Source organism: Canis lupus, chromosome 6, assembly GCF_011100685.1.
Source record: "Canis lupus familiaris isolate Mischka breed German Shepherd chromosome 6, alternate assembly UU_Cfam_GSD_1.0, whole genome shotgun sequence".
NCBI classification, from domain to species: domain Eukaryota; kingdom Metazoa; phylum Chordata; class Mammalia; order Carnivora; family Canidae; genus Canis; species Canis lupus.
The window spans coordinates 18733884-18755136 of record NC_049227.1 but is presented as its reverse complement, the minus strand read 5'-3'; the positions used below and the strand labels follow the sequence as shown (position 1 = coordinate 18755136).

General features: G+C 42.6%; 1 protein-coding gene across 8 annotated transcripts in view; it reads right to left on the bottom strand.

The window, feature by feature from the left end:
* Positions 1-20969, bottom strand: part of XPO6 (exportin 6) — a 102005-nt gene extending 81036 nt beyond the window's left edge. For 4 of the 8 annotated variants that reach the window (XM_038539973.1, XM_038539976.1, XM_038539975.1 and 1 more), the window contains exon 1: positions 20731-20967. In XM_038539973.1, coding sequence (XP_038395901.1) covers positions 20731-20733 — 3 coding nt within the window. In that variant the 5' untranslated portion in view covers positions 20734-20967. Of the gene's footprint in view, positions 1-20730 lie in introns of all 8 variants that reach the window. The other 4 variants (XM_038539974.1, XM_038539977.1, XM_038539980.1 and 1 more) reach the window with 3 other exon arrangements.
* Positions 20970-21253: the final 284 nt, after the last annotated feature.

Sequence of the window (21253 nt, the reverse complement as noted above, 5' to 3'; positions counted from 1 at the left end):
CTTTTCCAGAAGCCACATTTTGTATATCCTACACAGAGGTAAATCACATAAGCCTCCTGTATTTAGGTTCATGGGATCCCTGACACCAAAGCTAAAAAAAAATGAGGACCAGCATCCCAGAGTCCCATTCAAACATCCTGTGGTATATCCAGAACAATATTATTCCATTTGCCTGTATATAAAGGTTTCTGAGAAAAGTGATTCTGTACTAGCTGCTGACCAAGCTGAAAAGTATGCAAAGCATACCTGAAGTGTTACAATAGATGCTATTAGTAAAGATACTCAATCTCATATAAACTTACTGGGAAGCTACCACAATTATTGTGGGTGTTCAAACACTCTAAAAAACACTCTTTCTTCCCTACTCTCTTCATGGCAAAGAAAACAGATAAGCAAAGAAGTCCCTCTGGCCTTCAGGTCTGGCCTTCAGGTCTGGCCTTCAGGCCTGAGTACAAACATGAATATAAAGCTTAAAAGAAGGCATGATGGGGATCAATGTGACATCTCTCTGGCCCCTCTGAAGTCACTCAGGTCAAAACTCTAGAAAGCAGGAAAGACTGTAGAGGAAGCCCCAGTGAGTAAGGCAACATTCACAGGTCTTCTCCCACTTTTCTGTCTCTGCTCTCTCAAATGGTAGATACTATCCTGAAAGAAAAGAAGAAAAGAAAAGAAAAGAAAAGAAAAGAAAAGAAAAGAAAAGAAAAGAAAAGAAAAGAAAAGAAAAGAAAAGAAAAGAAAAGAAAAAAAAGAAAAGAAAAAAAAGAAAAGAAAAAAAAGAAAAGAAAAAAAGAAAAGAGAAAAGAAAAGAAAAGAAAAGAAAAGAAAAGAAAAGAAAAGAAAAGAAAAGAAAAGAAAAACGAATCAAAACCACACATCAGGATTAAGTAGAAATCTCACTTTACTTCTCTAAAAACAGTGTTGAAACTAGTTGGACCTTGGAAGTCCAGCACTCAGAAAGGCAGGCACTGAAACCCAGGGTGCTGGGTGTCTTGCTCACATGCAGACAGCTAGAGAGCAGCAAACCAAGTATCCGGATTCCAGTGCATCCATGCCAGTGTCCAGGTGTCCCTTAGCCTGCCCGTGACAAAGAGGTAGAGGCAAGTCTAAACAGAGGGGTAATCTAGAGTTACAGATGTACAGTGAAGTTAATTAACTCCAAAAATTATGTACAGAAGCTACAGGAAAAAACGTTTTCTACTATAGGAAAGAAACGGAGACACGCCATGTTCTGGGAAAGGAAGGCCAGGGAAGATTTGCACTTACCATGATTCCATGAACGCATGTCTGGAACTAACTATTGAAGTTATGCATTCACTTCAGAAGGGCTGCTTGTTGTCTTGCCTACAGCTTAACCCTGAAAATATTTCCCCTTTGAGAGTAATTATGGATATAGCTTAGTACAGTATCATCATGCAGATACTGATGCATGATGATCAGATTAATATCTGATTAAAACATGCACTTTAACAACAACAACAAAAAAAAAAAAACATGTACTTTAGCCACATCTGAACATAATTCTAATCATTAAAAAGCACTTTTCTGCTTTAGTCTAAAACAACCATTGCGTTGACCGATGGCAAAAAGTACTTCCCAGTTTTCTTGGGTTTGCACAGAATTTCTTGGGTTTCGTTGATTCTCCATCTCTTCTAAGAACAAAAGGGGTCTGTTTACTGCTGAGGACTAGGAGGTAGAAGAAGGATAACTGCCAAGCATCTAGGCCAAAAAGCCCAACTGGTCCCACTGTGATGGTGATAACGATGCAGCATTTTCTGTCCCCCCAGGGACCAATTAGAGGAAACATCTTGTACACAGAGGACAGTATGTTTTATGCTGGGAAAACCTATCCATGTACTATACTGGCCAATATATAAAAACAGAAGAACCAGTTAGCTACCACTGGACAGGAACACTAGTTTCAAAAATGTAAAACAAATCTACAGAAGATTAAGGAGTTATGACAAATAAATACTACACTTGATTCTAAGGGTAGATCCTGTGCTGAAGGGAGGAAAAATGCTATAAGGGGCATAATTAGGCCAAAGGACAAAACTGAAATACAGATGGTACATCAGATAAAAGTCCTGAATCAATGTTACATTATCTGATGTTGATAACTGCTTTGTAAGAGAATATCCCTGATAGAAAATACACTACATAGAGTCATTGGGCCATGACGTAGGCAACTTCTTCTCCAACAGTTCAGAAAAAGAAATGTGTGTGCAAACGTTTATATATGTATGTGCATGTGTATATAGAGAAAAGGTGAAAATAATAAGGCAAATAGGGCAAAATGTTAACAATAGTGGAGTCTGGGTAAAGGTATGAGTGTCCTTCGTACTATTCATTCCTTGCAATCTTTCTGTCAGCTTGAAATTATTTCCAAATAAAAGTTTTTTAAAACTTCTGTGGGAGGGGGATCCCTGGGTGGCTCAGCGGTTCGGCGCCTGCCTTGACCCAGGGTGAGATCCTGGAATCCCAGGATCGAGTCCCGCATCGGGCTCCTGGCATGCAGCCTGCTTCTCCCTCTGCCTGTGTTGTGTCTCTGCCTCTCTCTCTCTCATTCTCTCTCTATGTCTACCATGAATAAATAAATAAAATCTTTAAAAAAAAAAATTCTGTTGGATTAGTACCCTCCCACTTTGCTCCTCACTGCTCCAAGCCAGCTGAGCAAAGAGGAAAGAGAAAGTGAGACAAGGATACAACAGGCAAGAGAAACTGATAGTTCTTAGATGCCAGGTTTACGATCACACAGTTTTTGAAAAAGGAGAGTACATAACCTAAGCGTTAAAAATTTTGCATCTGCTGGTTGGGCAGCAAGCATATCCCACTAGCAGCTAAAATACATATAAGTGATATGCTTATTTATTTATATTATAGTGGAAAGCTTTAATTACACAGCCAAAAAAAGCAAATGATAAGAATAGTTATTCTGCAAGAAACTGTCTAAGATATAACTGAGTAATAGAGCCCAAAATAGGCTCTCTCTTCACAATTCCATCTGCTGCATTTTCCCAGGTACTTCTCCCAGGAGGATGAATATTTATATCTGCGTGCCTAGTCAATTAAATGCAAGAGATACCGGGCACATTAACACAAGGCATGCTATCAAGAAATCCTAAAACAGAACTACAAACTCTTTTTTTTTTTTTTTTTTAAGAGAGAAATACAATCCCCAGAGAAGAGCAAGCCCAACCTCCTTTTACAGAGGACAAAAATGAAGCTCAGAGAGAGTATCTTGCCAAAATCAACCAGCTATTGGTGAAGTGAAGGCCCTGAGGAGGGCCAAGCAGAGTCCTCAGCGACAGCTCCCCCTTAAAGGACACAGAGTTCTAGGGCTTTAAGGATGATGAGTGAGCTGGCATTACCTTGCAGGGAATGAATGAGTATGAAGTTGATAGAGCACTATAAACGCATACTGCAAATCTAAAATCCCAATCAACACTACAGCTCACACATAAAGGGTTTCATGTCAGCTGTCTTACTACCTGCAACTGTTTAAGAGCAAGTCTTGTAAAACCCATGACACCTTCATCCTCAATTATGTCGACAGCACTGGCATTTTAAATATCAGTTAAAATAACATTTCGTTTTGGCAAAAAAACCTCCAGACTGTATTACAGACTGCTGGGATTTGAAGGAGCATAATCACTTCCTTACTCCCTTCCAGGTTCTATCCAATTGCTACATAGGCTCAAGCAATCAAGTGCAGATCAAAGTGCACTGTCCTCTTCACGACTGGCAAAGCCGCAATGCCTCCTCATTCCCATCCTGAACTGACCAGCCAGGCCTAATAACAATAGGAAGGTACAGCAGGAAACAAGCTTCTCTTGAAGATAAGCAGGTGAGAGAAGTCCAAGGACAAAGCTAGGCATCGTTCTGCCAGTGACCTCACACCTGAAATGTGGGCCAATGGTGGTGGGCTCTCCCCAACACCCATCATAAATAAATCAGGAGATACGTCCTTCCTGTGAGAAAGAAAAAATGAGAAGGGGAAGACAGGGCTCAGAAGAATGTGCTCCAATACTGCTCCCACCTGGGGTACAGGTGACAATCCCCTGAACGAACGCCAAGCTAGGAATGAGGACACAGATGCAACATCGTGAATGTACATATTTTAATGTTACTGAACTGTACTTAAAAAAAAAAAAAAAAAAGATTTTATTTATTCATGAGAGATGTGGAGAGAGAGGCAGAGACATAGGCAGAGGGAGAAGCAGGTTCCCTGCAGGGAGCCTGATGTGGAACTCAATCCCAGGACCCCAGGATCATGCCTCAAGCTGAAGGCAGATGCTCAACTGATGAGCCACTCAGGAGTCCCTGAACTGTACATTTTTTAAATGGTAAATTTTAAATAAATAGTAATTCATTCTCTCATGAATAAATAAAATCTTTAAAAGTAAAAATGGTAAATTTTATGTTTATTTTGTGGGGGAAAATATGTTAAGGCATCATTTCTAATACATTAAATATAAAGAATGCTTAAGTAAATAGTAAATAAACATAAAAATAAACCTACAAATGTGACCTATAAATCCTATAGAGAAAAATAGGGAAGGATATAGGTAGCAAAAACAAACAAAAATCCAAAAAACAGATAAAAATAAAATCTAAGTTGGTGATAACTTTTCCTACACCCCGCACAAAAAGATATTATGGAACAATGAAGCTTTTTTTTTTTTTAAGATTTTATTTATTTATTCATGACAGACACAGAGAGCGAGAGAGAGAGAGGCAGAGACACAGGCAGAGGAAGAAGCAGGCTCCATGCAGGGAGCCTGATGAGGGACTTGATCCCGGATCTCCAGGATCATACCCTGGGCTTAAGGCAGCGCCAAACCCCTGGGCCCAACTGGGGCTGCCCTATTTTTTTAACCTATGAAATTTGCAACAATTTTCTTAAGACTACCCAATGCTGATGGGAAAAGTAAACTGGTGTAAACTTTCTGGAAAATATCTGATGACACACCTTAAAAACGTTCATAGTAAATCTAAAACTATTTTAAGGGATCCCTGGGTGGCGCAGCGGTTTGGCGCCTGCCTTTGGCCCAGGGCACGATCCTGGAGACCCGGGATCGAATCCCACGTCGGGCTCCTGGTGCATGGAGCCTGCTTCTCCCTCTGCCTATGTCTCTGCCTCTCTCTCTCTCTCTGTGTGACTATCATAAATAAATAAAAATTTAAGAAATAAAAAAAAATAAAACTATTTTAAAATAAAAGGTTTATTAAAAATCTTCATACCCTTGGGTCCTTCTGGGAATCTAGCCTAAGGCAATTTTCTGAAATACAGAAAAAGCTCTTTGCAAAAACATTAATCACATTATTTACAATGGCAAAAAAAAATGGAACAATCTAACTGCCCAAGAATCTATCCAATGCAATATTACACAGCCACTGCATATATTTATGAAGTATTTGAACATTTGGAAAGCCACTTATACTATAATGTTACATGGAAAAAGAAGGAAAAAAGTGCATTTACAGTGTGATCTCAGCCATATTTAAAAGGTAAACAGGAAAAAAGACTAGAAGGAAACAAAAGCCAAGAGGCTGAATCAGAGGACAGTAAGCTCTTGTCTACTTTATCACAGTAGGCTACAGAGTTCAAAATACTACCATCAGGGAAAAAAATAACTAGGCAAAATCAAGAGGTGGCAGAGAAGACTCTATGATAACATCAGCACCTAATTCAATCACCAAATGCAGGAGAATGAAGAAGCCACAGAAACTGAGCTAATTCACTGGCCACAAATCTTGGAAGGTTTGATTATTTTTTTAGTAGCTTTTTAAAAAAACTAAATCCCCATGGGAGAAGAGGATGCAGGAACCCCTTATTTGTGCAACTCCTCTGAAGGTCTAAAAGTACTTCCAAAATAAGATGTTTAAGTTAAATAATAAATCCTTGGAAAACCACTTATTTTTCTCTCAAAACAGAATGCGGAATGCAGATGAATAATTTCCTGGGCTGGATTAAAGCACGGGGCTCCTTTTGTCATGAATTAAAAGCCTTTTCTGGAGTGGATGCCTTCACAGAGATTACAGGTATTGCCTAGAGGACTGCTCACTCTTCAGTATTTCAGAACTTTAGTCTACAAGAACTGACCACTCTTCCGCATGTATGTGGGGCTCCATCTGACCAAAAATGGCCCTTCTGCTTCTCCACTTTAAGCCCCAATTCTTTGCCCAGTGACTTCCTATTCTGCTCTGCAATCTTACCCCAGTGTCACCTCCTTTGGGAAGCCTTCCCTGATACAACTCTCCAATTTGGACAGGCTTTTTTTTTTTTTTTTTAAGTACAATTGTACCTCTTACAAGGCTCTATTTCTGCACTTATCTCCCAGCACAGCAATCATTTGTTGACATGCATATATCCTCATCCAGGGTTAGAAACTTCCAGAAGTTATAAACTTCTAGACTTTCTCTTCACTCTTTTCCATCCTCACATTCAATTAACTCAAGATGAGTCCCCAATTATTTCACAAACTCTATTATAAGCAAGCCCCTAAATTCACCCGCAATGCTTCTTCCCCCTTACTTTCCATTTTGGTAAACAATTACAAATTACACACTTATCCATGCATAGACTCATACCACAAGTTAAAATTCTTTCCTTTTTTAAGATTTTATTCATTTTTGAGAACGCGCACGCACACAAGCAGGGAGAGACAGAGAGGGAGAAAGAATCTGAAGCACACTCCAAAAAGAAACTGAGCACAGTGTCAGACATGGGGCTCGATCCCACAAACACAAGATCATGACCTGAGCCGAAACCAAGAGTCCACCACTCAACTGAATGAGCCACCCAGGCACCTAATTAGTTAAAAGTCTTTTCAACCTTCCCTCCATCATCAGCAGTATTTGCAACAGCCCTGCACTCCTCCCACATTAGGAACTGCTTTCCTTTCTCTCTACACGGAGGGCATGGTGAATCCAAGACACCACCAAACTGAACTTTCTACTCTTGGACTTATCCCTAACTTTCATTTCCTTACTAAGAATTTTAACTTCCTTTTATCTTTTCACTTGTATCATCAGTTCCATTAGTTGAATTTCTTTGGGGTTTATCTTCCACAAAGTAGACTTTTTTTTTACATCTCCCAAGTCACAATCCCGAACGGTAAAGCACCCCTAGGCTGCCCTGAGCTAGGTCAGCTGGATCCACTCACTAGCCGGCTAAGTGACTTGTTCTAGACACTGCAAGACATACCTTTACAAAATAACAAATGATTTATCAAAGACTTTGAAGGTCACTGACAATCATCAAAACCAAAGCATCAAATGTCAAGGGTCTACAGAGCATGTGCCAATAAAAGCAGTCCACTCAAAGCCCTTTCACTTTCAAACTGTTTGTTTTTGAGGTATAAAGGGGTATTCTTTTTCTCAAAATGTTTTCGGACATTTCTTCAAGGTCTTTAAAAGCCTTCAGGCATCTTCTCTTTAGAAGAACTGTCCTTTATGGTTCCACCAGGATGGGAATTTTCAGCACTTCTCAGCCAAGTCTATCTGTCCACAAAGGTCTGGAAACATGGACCAGTCACTCCCACAGTAAAACGATATGAAGGCCACCTGGTGTCCTCAAAAATAACATATGTGCCTGGGTCTTTAATTTGCTTGTGAAGACTGGGGAGGGCAGAAAGGGAGGAGAGATAAGAGGAAAAAAGTGTATATATATATTGACTTTTAAACAAAAAAATGTTTAAGGTACAACCCAAGAGTTTTAAGAAATGTCATATTTACAAAGAGCTGCTTTGATATAGCCCCAGGACAGGTGCCTTCCTTTAACCAATGTAGGGCTCTCTGCCATCAGGGAAGTTTCAGAAAAAAATAAAATCAGAGACATACTACACATGACTGGTAAACTCCTTTACGAAATTACTTCATATATATTTTAGCATTCTAAATTCACATTCTGGTTCATAAACCCAGTTAACAAATGATTACCAGAAAAATCACTTCACCATGTGAGCTCCACAGCTTTCTGGCAATGGAATTGCTTTCCTATAATTAAATATGTTTTTACTTGATGTTATGACATCCATGAAGTTGTGTGGAGAAGAATAGAAGTTTTAACTGCATGGATCAAAAAAAAAAAAAAAAAAAAAAACTGCATGGATCACCAGACAAAAGTTTAGAAAACGATCAGGTTATGCAGTCCCATCACTGAAACACTCACTTTAGTCAAGTCCACAATATCAATATACATGAAATGTTAGTGTTCTTTTTCTGAATAAAATCAGCAGTATGAGATTCATCTACCAAATGTGGAAGCCATTCCAAACATAACTTTATTGATTCTAAAATAGAGCCAAATTACATTTTTTTTTTTTTAATTGTTGGCTGACCCAACTGAGAAATATACACAGATCAGGAGACCAGGAATGGTCAGCAGACATGGGGGAAAAAAACATCACACATGGCAATAAAATATCAAAAGATGTTCCACTTCACTCACAACTAAAGAAAGGCTCACACATGATGTGCCTGATGTGCCATTTTCGCCTTTCAAATTAAAAAGTTTTAATGGTCAGCCAGAGGGCAGAGAAATAGGAAATACTCTACTAATGAGAGTAAAAACTGATATTGCCCCACAATTCTTCTAGAGACTTATCCTACAGTTTCACAAAGCAGACAAAGATATATTCAATGTGTTTATTACAGCATTAGCACCAAACACTAGAAATCTAAAACAGCCAACATTAGGGAATTAGCTAAATACCTTAAGGCAGGCATGTTTTAGGGCAAAATGACAAAAAATTAATCCACATGTGGGGTACCTGGGTCACTCAGTCGGTTGAGTATCTGACTCTTGATTTCAGCTCAGATCGTGATCTCAGGATTGTGAAATCCAGCCCCAAATTGGGCTTCTCACTCAGTGGGGAGTCTGCTCGAGATTCTCTCCTCCCTCTGCCCCTGCTCCCTCTCTCTAAAAAACAAATTAATCTTTTTTTTTTAAATCCACACTGAGACACCTGGGTGGCTCAGCAGTTGAGCATCTATCTGCCTTTGGTTCAGGGCATGATCCTGGAGTCCCAGGATCGAGTCCCACATCGGGCTTCCTGCATGGAGCCTGCTTCTCCCTCTGCCTGTGTCTCTACCTCTCTCTCTGTGTGTGTCTCATGAATAAGTAAATAAAATCTCTTTTTAAAAATCCACACTAAAAGATATCCTAATTGAGTTACTGAACTTCAATACAGATTTCTTCTAATAACCATGTAATAAAGGTGAGCTATCTCTAACTGGGGTAAAGGGACAACACTATATAAATTAGGCTAACCATCCTTTTCCACACATCACTCAATGGCAGAAAACAATGGAGAAATATCAACAAAATTCTTAGGAAAAGAATATATGACCCATGAGTATTACCATTTATGGACAAGGACAACAGGCATATTCTAACATGAAATAAGGGATCCCTGAGTGGCTCAGTAGTTGAGCAACTGCCTTCAGCTTAAGGCATGATCCTGGAGTCCTGGGATCAAGTCCCACAACAGCTTCCCACAGGGAGCCTGCTTCTCCATCTGCCTATGTCTCTGTGCCTCTCATGAATGAATGAATGAATGAATGAATGAATGAATGAATGAATAAATAAATAAATAAATAAAATCTCTAAAAATAATAATAATAATTCAGAGAATAACCATAAACTTTTGAAAAAAATTATCAGCTAATCAATGCTGAATAGATTAAAAGGGTCAATAAAACACTCAACCACAGATTGTGGAACAATATCTAAGGATCTGCAGGAAAGAGTGCAAACCAAGAATTTTATACCTAGCCAAGATGTCCTTTAAGCATAAAAGTAGACATTCTTAATTCACCACTTAAGTGACAATCAAAATTGACAGTAAAATCTAGCCAACAGGAAGATGAATTAAAGACTTCAGATATGGAAAGACCACAGTTAAAAGAACCAGTGGGGAACACTGAATCCTTTAAAACAAAAAAACTAAAACTAAACTAAAAACTAAAACTAAATACTAAAGACATTATGGTTATAGAACAGACTATAAATAACCACCAAGAATGAGAAGGTGTAAAGAGAAGGAGTCCAAATGTTCTTATTTTTCCTAATATTAAGCTCACTGATATTACCTAGAACTGAAACATGAAATATATTTATTAAAAATGCCATCTTCTAAAAAAAAAAAAAAAAAATGCCATCTTCTTGGAGCACCTGGCTGGTTCAGTCAGTAGAGAGCAGACAACTCGATCTTGGGGTCATTGAGTTTAACCCCCATGTTGGGCATAAAGCTTACTTAAAAATAAGTAAAATAAAAATTATGCCATCCTCTTAATGCCTTTCATGATCTTTTTCCTTAACCTATAGGGATTTATCAAGAGCTAATAATTATTGAAGGTTAGATGACTAGACGTACTACTTTTCCTGGGACAATACACCCAGGTGGACTATATTTCAAGTATATATGCCTGTGTAAATGTGCACTGGCTTACGGAGAAACCTACGGATACAGAAAAAACATAAGCTGTGGAGTTAGAAACTTGGCTCCAAGTCCCATCCCCATCAACTCGCTGTGCAATTTTGGTCAAGCTCCTTACATTACCTTCCCGGAGTCTCAGCACCCTCATCTTCCCAAACGTACAATGGGAACAGAGAAGACCTACCTTGCAAGGCTGCCATTAAATTAAATGAGGTACCGTATGCAGTGTATACGAGGGTCCCTCAACAATGCCAAGTGCCGAGCGTAATTATGAAACACGTAGACCTTTTGCTCCCTGACCCCCAGCTTCCTTCCTTCTCTCATCAGCCTCCTGCACCTAACTCACTTCCCTCTGCGCTTTGAGTTTCCTCAGCATCCACAACCCTTCTCTCACCACACCCAATCCCCACTGAGTCCAGCAGTTCTTGCAGCAGCAATTTGTGTCTGGAGCCTCCCCTGAAGCAGGCATCTACACAGCATTTCTTGTAACAACTTCCCCTCCTCATCTGTCCCTGAGCCTCCACCTGCCCAGGGGAAAAATGCCACAATCTGAGCGTGCAGGCTGCATGAGTTTTGGGGAAAGCAGGATGCTTACTATATTCATCCTTTATTTCAATCTTACCACACTCCTCAAATACCATCATTGTCATTTACTAAGTTCTAGCACCTGCCTTGACCTTATTGAATTTTTTTTCACACCTGACTCTTTTTGACTGCCTCACTATCTGCAGAATGCTTAAGGCGCACTGGGAATGCAAAGAGGCCTGAGACTCACCCTGATACGGACTCTTAAAAAGGCAAGAACTATGGGGATCCCTGGGTGGCGCAGCGGTTTAGCGCTTGCCTTTGGCCCAGGGTGCGATCCTGGAGACCCGGGATCGAGTCCCACGTCGAGCTCCCGGTGCATGGAGCCTGCTTCTCCCTCTGCCTGTGTCTCTGCCCCCCTCTCTCTCTCTCTGTGTGACTATCATAAATTTAAAAAAAAAAAAAAAAAAGGCAAGAACTAATCCTCCCCACCCACAGGCTTGGAGTGGGACTGGGACTGAATGGAGGGTCCAGGAGCTGAAGAGTCTCTCACACTGTGCCCTTCAAACTTCTGCACTGTTTGACGCTTACTAGAAGCATGTAGCGTAGTCTTTTAATTCCTATACAGTAAAAACAAATATATCAAAATAATAAAAGCCAAAAGAAAAAACCTAACTATATCAAAGATGATAGCCAGAAACCCTCAAAAGGGCCTGTAAAAATGAAGCAAAGGACAGAAGAGCAGAGGGAACAGCACTGAACAAGCGCAGAGAAGTATGAAGTGTACTCAATGTTCTGGAAATGACAGTTTGTTGTGGCTAGAGAACAGGTATAATTTGAGAAGTCTTTAAAAGACATTCCAAATAAATCACTTTAAGCATTTAATAATTCATCTGCATCCGTACCAAGAGGACTAAGAGTGAAACTATGAAAATCCAGGGCCCAAGCGCTTTCCACCACTCTGTGATGACCAAAAATTTGGTCTCTGAAGGCACCCAGGTGGCTCAGTCAGTTAAGCATCCAACTCCTGATTTCACATCAGATCATGAACTCAGGGTCCTGAGATTAAGCCCCAAGTTGGGGTTCCACCTAGGTATGGAGACTGCTTAAGATTCTCTCTCTCCCTCTGCCTCTCCCACCTTGTCTTCTTCCCTCCTCCCTCCCTTCCACTCTCTCTCAAAAAGAAAAAAAAAAAAAAAGCAACTTGGTCTCTGACAATGGAGATTCTCTGCTCTGAATGATTTCTGAATGATTTGGGGTCATATGACATGCTCCCACTTGAGCTCTGTGAGGGGGCTCTAGCAGGAATATAGAAGATGAACTGCAAGGGGGAGACGTGGAAGCTGTCAAGACACTGAGAGTAAAAGCAAAAGACACAGCCTGACCAAAGTGGGGGAGAAATGGAAGGAAAGGCTGGGGTCAGAACACAAGTCAGCAGAGCATCCACAAGTCTACATGTGGGGACTGAAGGCAAAGAGGAAGTTAAAGATGACTCAGGTTTACCACTTGAGAGTCTAAGTGAATAAAGTCATGAACAGAACCAGGGCACAGGGGAGGAGGCACTAACCTGAGGGGAAGATGATGGACTTGGTTTAGACATGTTTAATTTGATGTCTACAGGATGCTCAGGTGGATGTCAACGGAAGTAGGGCTGAGCTCTCAGTGGCACCAGATCCTAACTGAAGCCATAAGACAGACCGAGGGAGACTGAACCAAGGCAGTAATATCATGGGAGCCAACAAAAAACAAAAAAAAAATGTTTCAGAAAAGAAAAGAAGTCCAGTGGTTGCCAAGGGCCAAAGGGAAAAATCAGATGGCATAACGGCTGAAAAGAAGCCATATATACTGGCTTCCACACACAGAAGTTATAGGTGATCTTGAAAAGCAGTGAAGACAGAAGGGCAATCCGCCATGGGTTGTCAAAAGTGCAGGCTGAATGCAGCAGCTACAAGCTCAGGAGCTCCCCCCCTCTTCACCCCACCCTGTACTGTCACATCTTCCTTGACTTGGATACGTATGTCGACAATCCACCTTCACAAAATCATCAGGACCCCATTGCCAATCACTTGCACCTCAACACAGCAGCAACGGCCCACCTCACGTAACGATATTATCGTCCTGTCACTTTCTTTACCTGTCATCTCCTCCATTCCTACCAAATCCAAATCACCAATTCAGTAAACAACCCCACACACACACACTATTTCCAGTTGCCAGGTTAGAGGCTTCCAAAATCAGCTTGAGCTTTTCCCTTTTCTTTATCCCTTGACTCCAGGATCAGTTTTTTTAAGCAGGGACAACTCTCTTGCTCAAGTTCTCCTCACCCTAATTCCACACCCAAAAACCAACTTTTGTCACATCCATACACATAATATGTCCCATCAGTTTCCCATACCAACGTAACCTCTACAAGGCAGATGGATTCATTTTCCTTGTAGGAAAAACTAGCCCACAAAGCCAAACTCCCTAGAGTAGTAACGAAGGCCCTCCAAAAATCTAGCCATTAACTATCTTTATGGCTTTCTCTCCAACTACCGCTACTTGACAAAACCCACCACAGTCAAACCAGTCTAGCCAATGGTTTGAACATTATAGTAGTTCCACCCTTCTCTTCTGAAATATCCTCTCTCTGCAAGTTCTGTTCATCATAGGGAACCTCGCTTACTCCCACCTTCTAAAGGCCTCTTTGAACATCAAGACCTCCACAACATAACTGTCTCCTGTACCAAAAATTGTTCCAGACTCGGGATCCCTAGGTGGCGCAGCGGTTTGGCGCCTGCCTTCGGCCTAGGGCGCGATCCTGGAGACCCGGGATCAAATCCCACATCGGGCTCCCAGTGCATGGAGCCTGCTTCTCCCTCTGCCTGTGTCTCTGCCTCTCTCTCTCTCTCTGTGACTATCATAAATAAATAAAAAAATAAAAATTAAAAAAAAAAAATTGTTCCAGACTCTTGGGACACATCAATGAACAAAGTGAAGATCCTTAGCTTTACGGAGTCAATATTTTGGCCGAAGGAGATAAAAATAGATCTCATAAATAACGTTATGTATGTAAAATGTTTAAAAATGGTCAATGCTACACAGGGCGGCCTGTCTGGCTCAATCAGTAGAGCACGCGACTCAATCTCAGGGTCATGAGTTCAAGTCCCACGTTAAGCATGAAGCTTACTTTAAATAAATACATAAAGTAAATGCTACAAAAAGAAGTAAAGCGGATATGAAGGAGTAGATGCTCTGGAGAGGACTTGAGAACTAACCACCACCTGGAGTACCCACAGAGAGGGACCTTGATTCATGAGCTAGAATGGAAGGTGAGAAATCAGAGAGCCCTATTGAAAAGGGGAACAAAGAAATGGAGCAGCCGCTGATGTGGGTAGCAGCAGTAAAGATATTTACCATGGGAAGACATAACCTGTTTGTGTCCTGTAAGTACCTGAAGCCCTAAAAAGTCCTAAGCACTCAGCAAATGTTAATTCATTCACTTTTCCCTTGACATCTATGATTTTGTGATCTTTACTGATATGTATCTGATCTTTGTAACTATCTGCAAACAACTTTTCCTAACCCTTCAAGACTCAAATATGCCTCCTGGGAAAACTTTCCTGGCCCCTCTTCCTCAGTGAGTCTATCTCAGATAGGCTACCTTTGTACCAATGCATTCTTCTACTATCCCCCTCATTACAGCCTCTCTGTACAGCCTGAAAATAGTCTCATCTGCCTCATTAAACTGACTCCTAGAAGGCAGGGCACTGCTAACCCTCTTGGGGCAAAGTTTAACAGTTATGAGCTCTGACTCTGCTGACTCTTGAGCCAAACTGCCTGGGTTTGAATCCCAGGTCCATCACGCAGTTGCAGTGTAGGAGGGTCTTGAATGTTTTCATTCATAAAATGAGAAATAAAACTAGTCTCTACCTCCTGGCATTGTCTGGAAAAGTAAATGAGTTAACATATGTAAAATACATGGCTTAATCTAACCTCTATAAATATTAACTATTGTATTATTATATTGTACCCACAGTACCTACGATTATAAGTTTGACATAGATCAATAAATTATTTCACAAGTGAATAAACTGAGGCACTAAAAAGCTCTCACCTACTGTAGAGAACTACTTCTCTATACATTACAGATTGTGTTTTTGTTTACTTTACCAGTAAAGTAATTCCATCATTTGAATCATACATGTCTAATTTTCTCAAAAGCTGTTAAAGTCATTTCTTGATCATGGAACCAGCCTCCTAGCTGGCCTAGCTCTAACTATGGGACTGCCTACAGAACTTCTGAGTACTGCGGAACCTTTCCTTGGCATCTCCCCACACTACCATGGCTTCTTCACGCCTCCTACAGCATGCGGCATCATGTAACACCATTGATGAACAAGTGGAAGACATACCATTTGAGTGGCCAAACCTAAGGTCTGATTTTGCCTCCATTATAGGGACCACTCGTTATCAGGAATGTCACAGAAGGGGACATTCCAACGTAAGTCTTTGTAACCAAAGCAGTTTTTCCAAACAACTAGAAAAACACTAATTTAAGAACTTGGTTTTGCACATAATTTCCATAATAACCAACAGCTCATTCAATATTAAGAACTTTTCAGAGTAGTGGGAACCTCTAAGATATTACATCATTTAAGAATTCATGGGAATTTGGAACGCCTGGGTGGCTCAGCGGTTTAGCGCCTGCCTCCGGCCCAGGGCAGGATCCTGGAGTCCCGAGATTGAGTCCCACATGGGGCTCCCTGCATGGAGCCTGCTTCTCCCTCTGCCTGTGTCTCTGCCTCTCTGTGTCTCTCATATATAAATAAAATAAAATCTTTAAATAAAAAAAAAAAAAGAACCCATGGGAATTCAACAAAACCCGATAATCTAATAAAATGTAGTTACAGTATAGCTGTTCTAGTAATTCTGTACTGCAACGACAAATCTCTTTTTTTTAAAGATTTGGGCAGCCCGGGTGGCTCAGCGGTTTAGCACCACCTTCAGCCCGGGGCCGGATCCCGGAGACCGGGATCGAGTCCCACACCAAGTCCCACATCGGGCTCCCTGCATGGAGCCTGCTTCTCCCTCTGTATGTGTCTCTGCCTGTATGTGTCTCTGCCTCTCTCTCTCTCTCTCTGTCTCATGAATAAATAAATAAAATCTTTTTTTAAAAAAGATTTTTATTTAGTTAGTTTAGAAAGAGAGAGAGAACGAGCAGGGGGGGAACAGAGGGAGAGGGACAAGCAGACTCCCCCACTGAATAGGAAGCCAGACACAGGACTTGAGATCATGGCCCTACCCTAAGTCAGATGCCTAATCCACTGAACCAACCAGCCGCCCTTAGAAATCTCTTTTTTAACTGGTTCTAAATTTGCAGGTTAAACTGTTCTTCTAGGAACAGGAATGTCCATACTCTCCAGCCCTCATCACTATCTACCTCAGAACCAAACAAAATAGAGTTGGATGACACTCCCAATCATTTTCCATGATCTTCCACGCAAGATCTGCACATGTATGGATAGACCCCAACTTACAATGGTTCGACTTTAGGAGGCTGCAAAAGCAATTCACATTCAATAGAAACCATACTTCAAATTCTGACTTTGGATCTATTCTCAGGCTAGTGACATGCAGTACGAAATTCTCTCATGATGCTGGGAAGCAGCAGCCAGCTGCGGCTCACAATCAGCCCACAATCACCTGGGTCAACCACCAATACAACTATAACCATTCTGTTCCTCACCTTCAGTACATTATACAGTAAATGACATGAGATATTCAACACTATTATAAAACAGGCTTTGTGTGAGATGGTTTTGCCCAACTGCAGGCTAACTTACGTGTTCTAAACACATTTAAGGTAAATTAGACTAAGCTATGATGTTTGGTAGGTTAAGTATATGAAATGCAGTTTTGACTTATGATAGTTTTGACTTATGATAGTTGAAACTATCATAAGATCAAGATATGGGGATATCTTACGTCCCCATAAGTTATCAGGACATAACCCCACTGTAAATTGAGGAAGATCTATCCTGCCAAAAACGCAAGATTTGGAGTAGAGTGCCTTGGTCCAAATGTGGCTCCACCCAGGTATCCTACAGCTGGTCGGTGTGTCACCTCCCCCTCTGGAAAAACTGGCATAATGTAACCTAGCAGGGTTGGTCTGGTTAACCAGAGCAGATACAGATACTGAGTGACTATAAGAAAAATGAACAAATGAGAAACAGCTACCCTACAAAAGACACATGATAAATGGTAGTTTGATCATATTACACCATTTTTACCTCATTCTGATTGAAGTTTTACAGACATTAGAAAGGCTCAAATAAAATTAAAAAAAAAAAAAAGGCTCAAATAGGGGTGGCTCAGTCAGTTAAGGGTCTGACTTAAGCTTTGGTCATGATCTTAGGGACCTGGGATAGAGCTCCACAATGCATCAGGCTCCCTGTTCAGCGGGGAGTCTCCTTCTCCCTCTCCCTCTGACCCTCCCCCACCCCGTTTGTGCACACACATGCACTCAAAAGGCTCAAACGTGTCAACTAATACTCTTAAAAGTAAAAATGTTAAGTCAGTAAGAAATAGGAAAAAGTTCCTGGACTAAAGAAAGAGATGTGATCTCAGGGAAAGCCGCCGCGGCCGCCGCCTCCTCCTCCTCCTCCTCCTGTAAGATACACACCAGGGAACAGCTTCCTTGTATTCTGGGGACAAGCCCTGCCCCACCCACACCCCTGACCCTGGGACACCTACAGGATATGAACCCCCAGTGTCAGTAATGAAGAAAGGACATGATTAGCAGGTCCTATTCTCGTCACAGCCACTGTGGCCACCCCCTGTGTGCTTAAGCATGTGAGGTCTAGCTTACAAAAACCTTGACTCAAAACTTACCCCTAAGAAAAAAATGTACATTGTAATCTGAAGTCAACTACTTTACAATGATTGCTCAAAAGTGGCCATTTTCATAATGCTCTGATTGCTAATTAAAATGAAATCTGAATTCAAGGGTGCTTGGCTAGCTGAGTCAAAAACCAATAAAATTCTGCCCAGAGGTCCTAAAGCACATTCCCAGCAAGTTCCCTGGAGGGAGGAGCTCCTCTGCTTTCTCATCCGACATTCCCCAGAGCCTGGTGTTTAGTGGCAACTTAAAATTCACTGAAAGAGGGCACCTGGATGGCTCAGTGGTTGAGCTTCTTCCTTCGGCTCATGATCACCAGGCCCTGGGATCATGAGCCTGGCATCGGGCTCCCTGCAGGGAGCCTGCTTTTCCCTCTGCTTGTGTCTCTGCCCGTGTGTCTCTCATGAATAAATTTTAAAATCTTAAAAAAAAAAAAAATTCACTGAAGATTTGTACACCCCCTGTTCACAGGAGCATGACTCAAAACAGCCAAAGGTGGAAGCAACTCAGGTGTCCATCAGATGAATGGATAAACAAAATTGGTATATACTCACAACAGAACATTATTCAGCGTTAAAGTGGACTTTCTGACACATGCTACAACACACTTGACATTGTGCTGAGTGAAATAAGCCAGTTACAAAAAGATCCAATACTGTATGATTCCACTTACATGAGATACTCAAGAATACTCAAATTGTCAGAGACAGTAAATAGAGTATGGTCGCCAGGGGATGAGGGAGAAGGGAATGAAGTTATTGTTCAGTTTCGGTTTTACAAGATGAAAAAAGTTCTGGGGATGGAAGCACAACAATATATGAATGTACAGTGTGACCCTTGAACATGGGTTTCAACCACACAGGTCCACTTATACATGGATTTTTTTAACATAGCATCATATTGTAAATGTATTTTCTCTTCCTTATGATTTTCTTTAAAAAAAAAAAAAGATTTATTTATTTATTTATTTATCTATTGAGGGGGGGGGGGGGTGGCAGAGACACAGGCAGAGGGAGAAGCAGGCTCCATGCAGGAAGCCCGACGTGGGACTCAATCCTGGTTCTCCAAGATCACAACCCCGGCTGTAGGCGGTGCTAAACCGCTGCACCACCGGGGCTGCCCCCTTATGATTTTCTTAATGATCTTTTTCTCTAGCTTACTTTGTTAAGAATACAGTATATAATACATCTAACACACAAAATAAATATTAATCGACAGTTAATGTTACCAGTAAGGCTTCTGGTCGACAGTAGAATAACAAACAGTCAAGTTTTGGGGGAGTCAAAAGTTATACGCAATTTTCCACTGCGCGGGTGTCAGTGCCCATGACCCCCGAGTTGTTCAACTGATCAGCTATAATTAAGGCCACTGACTTGTAACACTTACAAAAGGTTAAAACAGTATATTTTATGTTCTGTGTATTTTACAACTTAAAAAGAAACAAGAAAATTAATTGAAAAGAGTAAATGGAAAAAGGAATACTGTAGAGTACTACTTTCATCACTCACTAAATGTCCCAACTCATACGTTTGGATTATTCATTAAGGAATTCCTAACACCACATTTTACAGATGAGGAAATTGGGACACAGAGAGCTTAACCTATCTGCCACTACACTACATACATTATCTACTACACGGTGCTGCTCAGCATTCATGGTCTATTTTACCCCACTGGTTGTGACCCCATGAGGACAAAGGGCCATGACTGCGGGCCTTCTTTTTATGCCCAGAACCTAACACAACACCCACAGGCCCCTTGAATGTCTTAAAAATCCCACTGGCAAAAGAATAAAATAAAAATAAAAATAATAAAAATTTAAAAGAAATAAAAATCCCACCGGCCTAAACATCTCCATCACAGATGTCATCACTATGTCCCTTTCTCTACTAAATCTCTAACAGGGGTAAAATGGACAGCCTTAAGAACACTTCCTTCACTGGAGGTGCTCAGACACACGCAGTGCAATCAACCGCTCCCCCATGGGCTTACCATGTACCAGGGGCTGGGGCAGATAAAAAGATTCAGACAATTTCATCTTTGAGGGAACTGAACCTACTGCTGCAGAGAGATAAGGTGCAGAAACAATGATGACCATAAAGACAAAAGCTTAATAAGCAGATGTGAGTACACAAATCTAAGGGAGTACTGAGAGTGTCTCTGGGTCCGAAGAAGCGTGGAAAGCCAAGAGGTGGTTTCTGAGCTGAATGTGGAAGGATGAGTTTTCCAGGCACGAGCGGGGAAAGGGCCAGAGCATGAGGCAGAAACAGCAGCACACTGGGGAGTCCAAACAACACACTCCTGTTCCTGACTTTGCAACGATCCGGATAAGTGACCTCTGCAAATCACAAAGCCTGTGTTTCCTTCGGTATAAACCGACAGCAAGACCCCCTCCCACTCCGTGCTGTGTCTAACAGAAGCTCTGAAGTCGAACTGCCGAAGCTCCCAATCGTGCCACTGTCACCTGAGTGACCTTGAGCTGGGTAAGTCGGTGGCTCCGTGCCTCGGTCTCCCCACTTCAGGAGAGCGCCGGTGGGCTCATTAGGCAACACCAGCCACCACTCGGCGCAGGCCCTCCGTAAGCACAGGAGGGCTCCTGTCAAACCAGCTGCACCGTGAGAGGGGCGAACCCCGGACACGAGGGTAGTGCCTGCTGCGCTTCCAGGTCCCTCCCAGTCCTGAGGCATCCCTGGGGGGAGGGGGGGGAGGGGGAGGGGGAGGGGGGGATGGGAGCGCGGAGCCGGGGCTGCAAAGCCTGCCTGCACGCATGTGTCACTGCCGGGCTCGGCACGCGCCTCTCCCCGCCCCGGGGAGAAGCGATGGCTCAGCAGTCCCGGGGCCCGCTCCCGCCCCGGGGGGAGAGGGGGCTCGGACCCCACTTACCATGCTGGCCGGGGGAGGGGCGGCTCAGGTGAGCTGGCTCTGGAGCTCCGGACACGTCCCGCTCGCACACTTCAGGTCATGGTCCAGGCCGGATCGGGAAGTCCCCCACCCATGCAGACACGGCCGCGGCCCCGCCCGGGCCCCGCGGGGACCCTCTAAAAACAGCGCGGCCCCCCGGCCCGCCTCATCCAGGACCCCGGGAACGATTCATCTAGACCCACCCGCCCCTCCCCAAGGAAACTGAAAAAAAAAAAAGAAAAAAAAAAGGCAGGAAATGGGGCTCGGAGGGCAGCGGCTCGGGGACGGGGGGGCCCCCCGCCCGGGCCCGACCCCCGAGGGGAGGCTCCGGGCCCAGGCAGGGGCTCCCGGCCTCCGCCTTCAGAAGCGGCTGCGGGCCCGGCCCGAGGCTGGAGAGGCGGGGGCTGAACGGGCCTCGGCGGCCGGCTCACGGGCGAGGCCCGGGGGCCCCCGCTGCCCTCGCCGCCTCAGCCCACACGGCCGCCGCCGCCCCCCGGAGCATCCC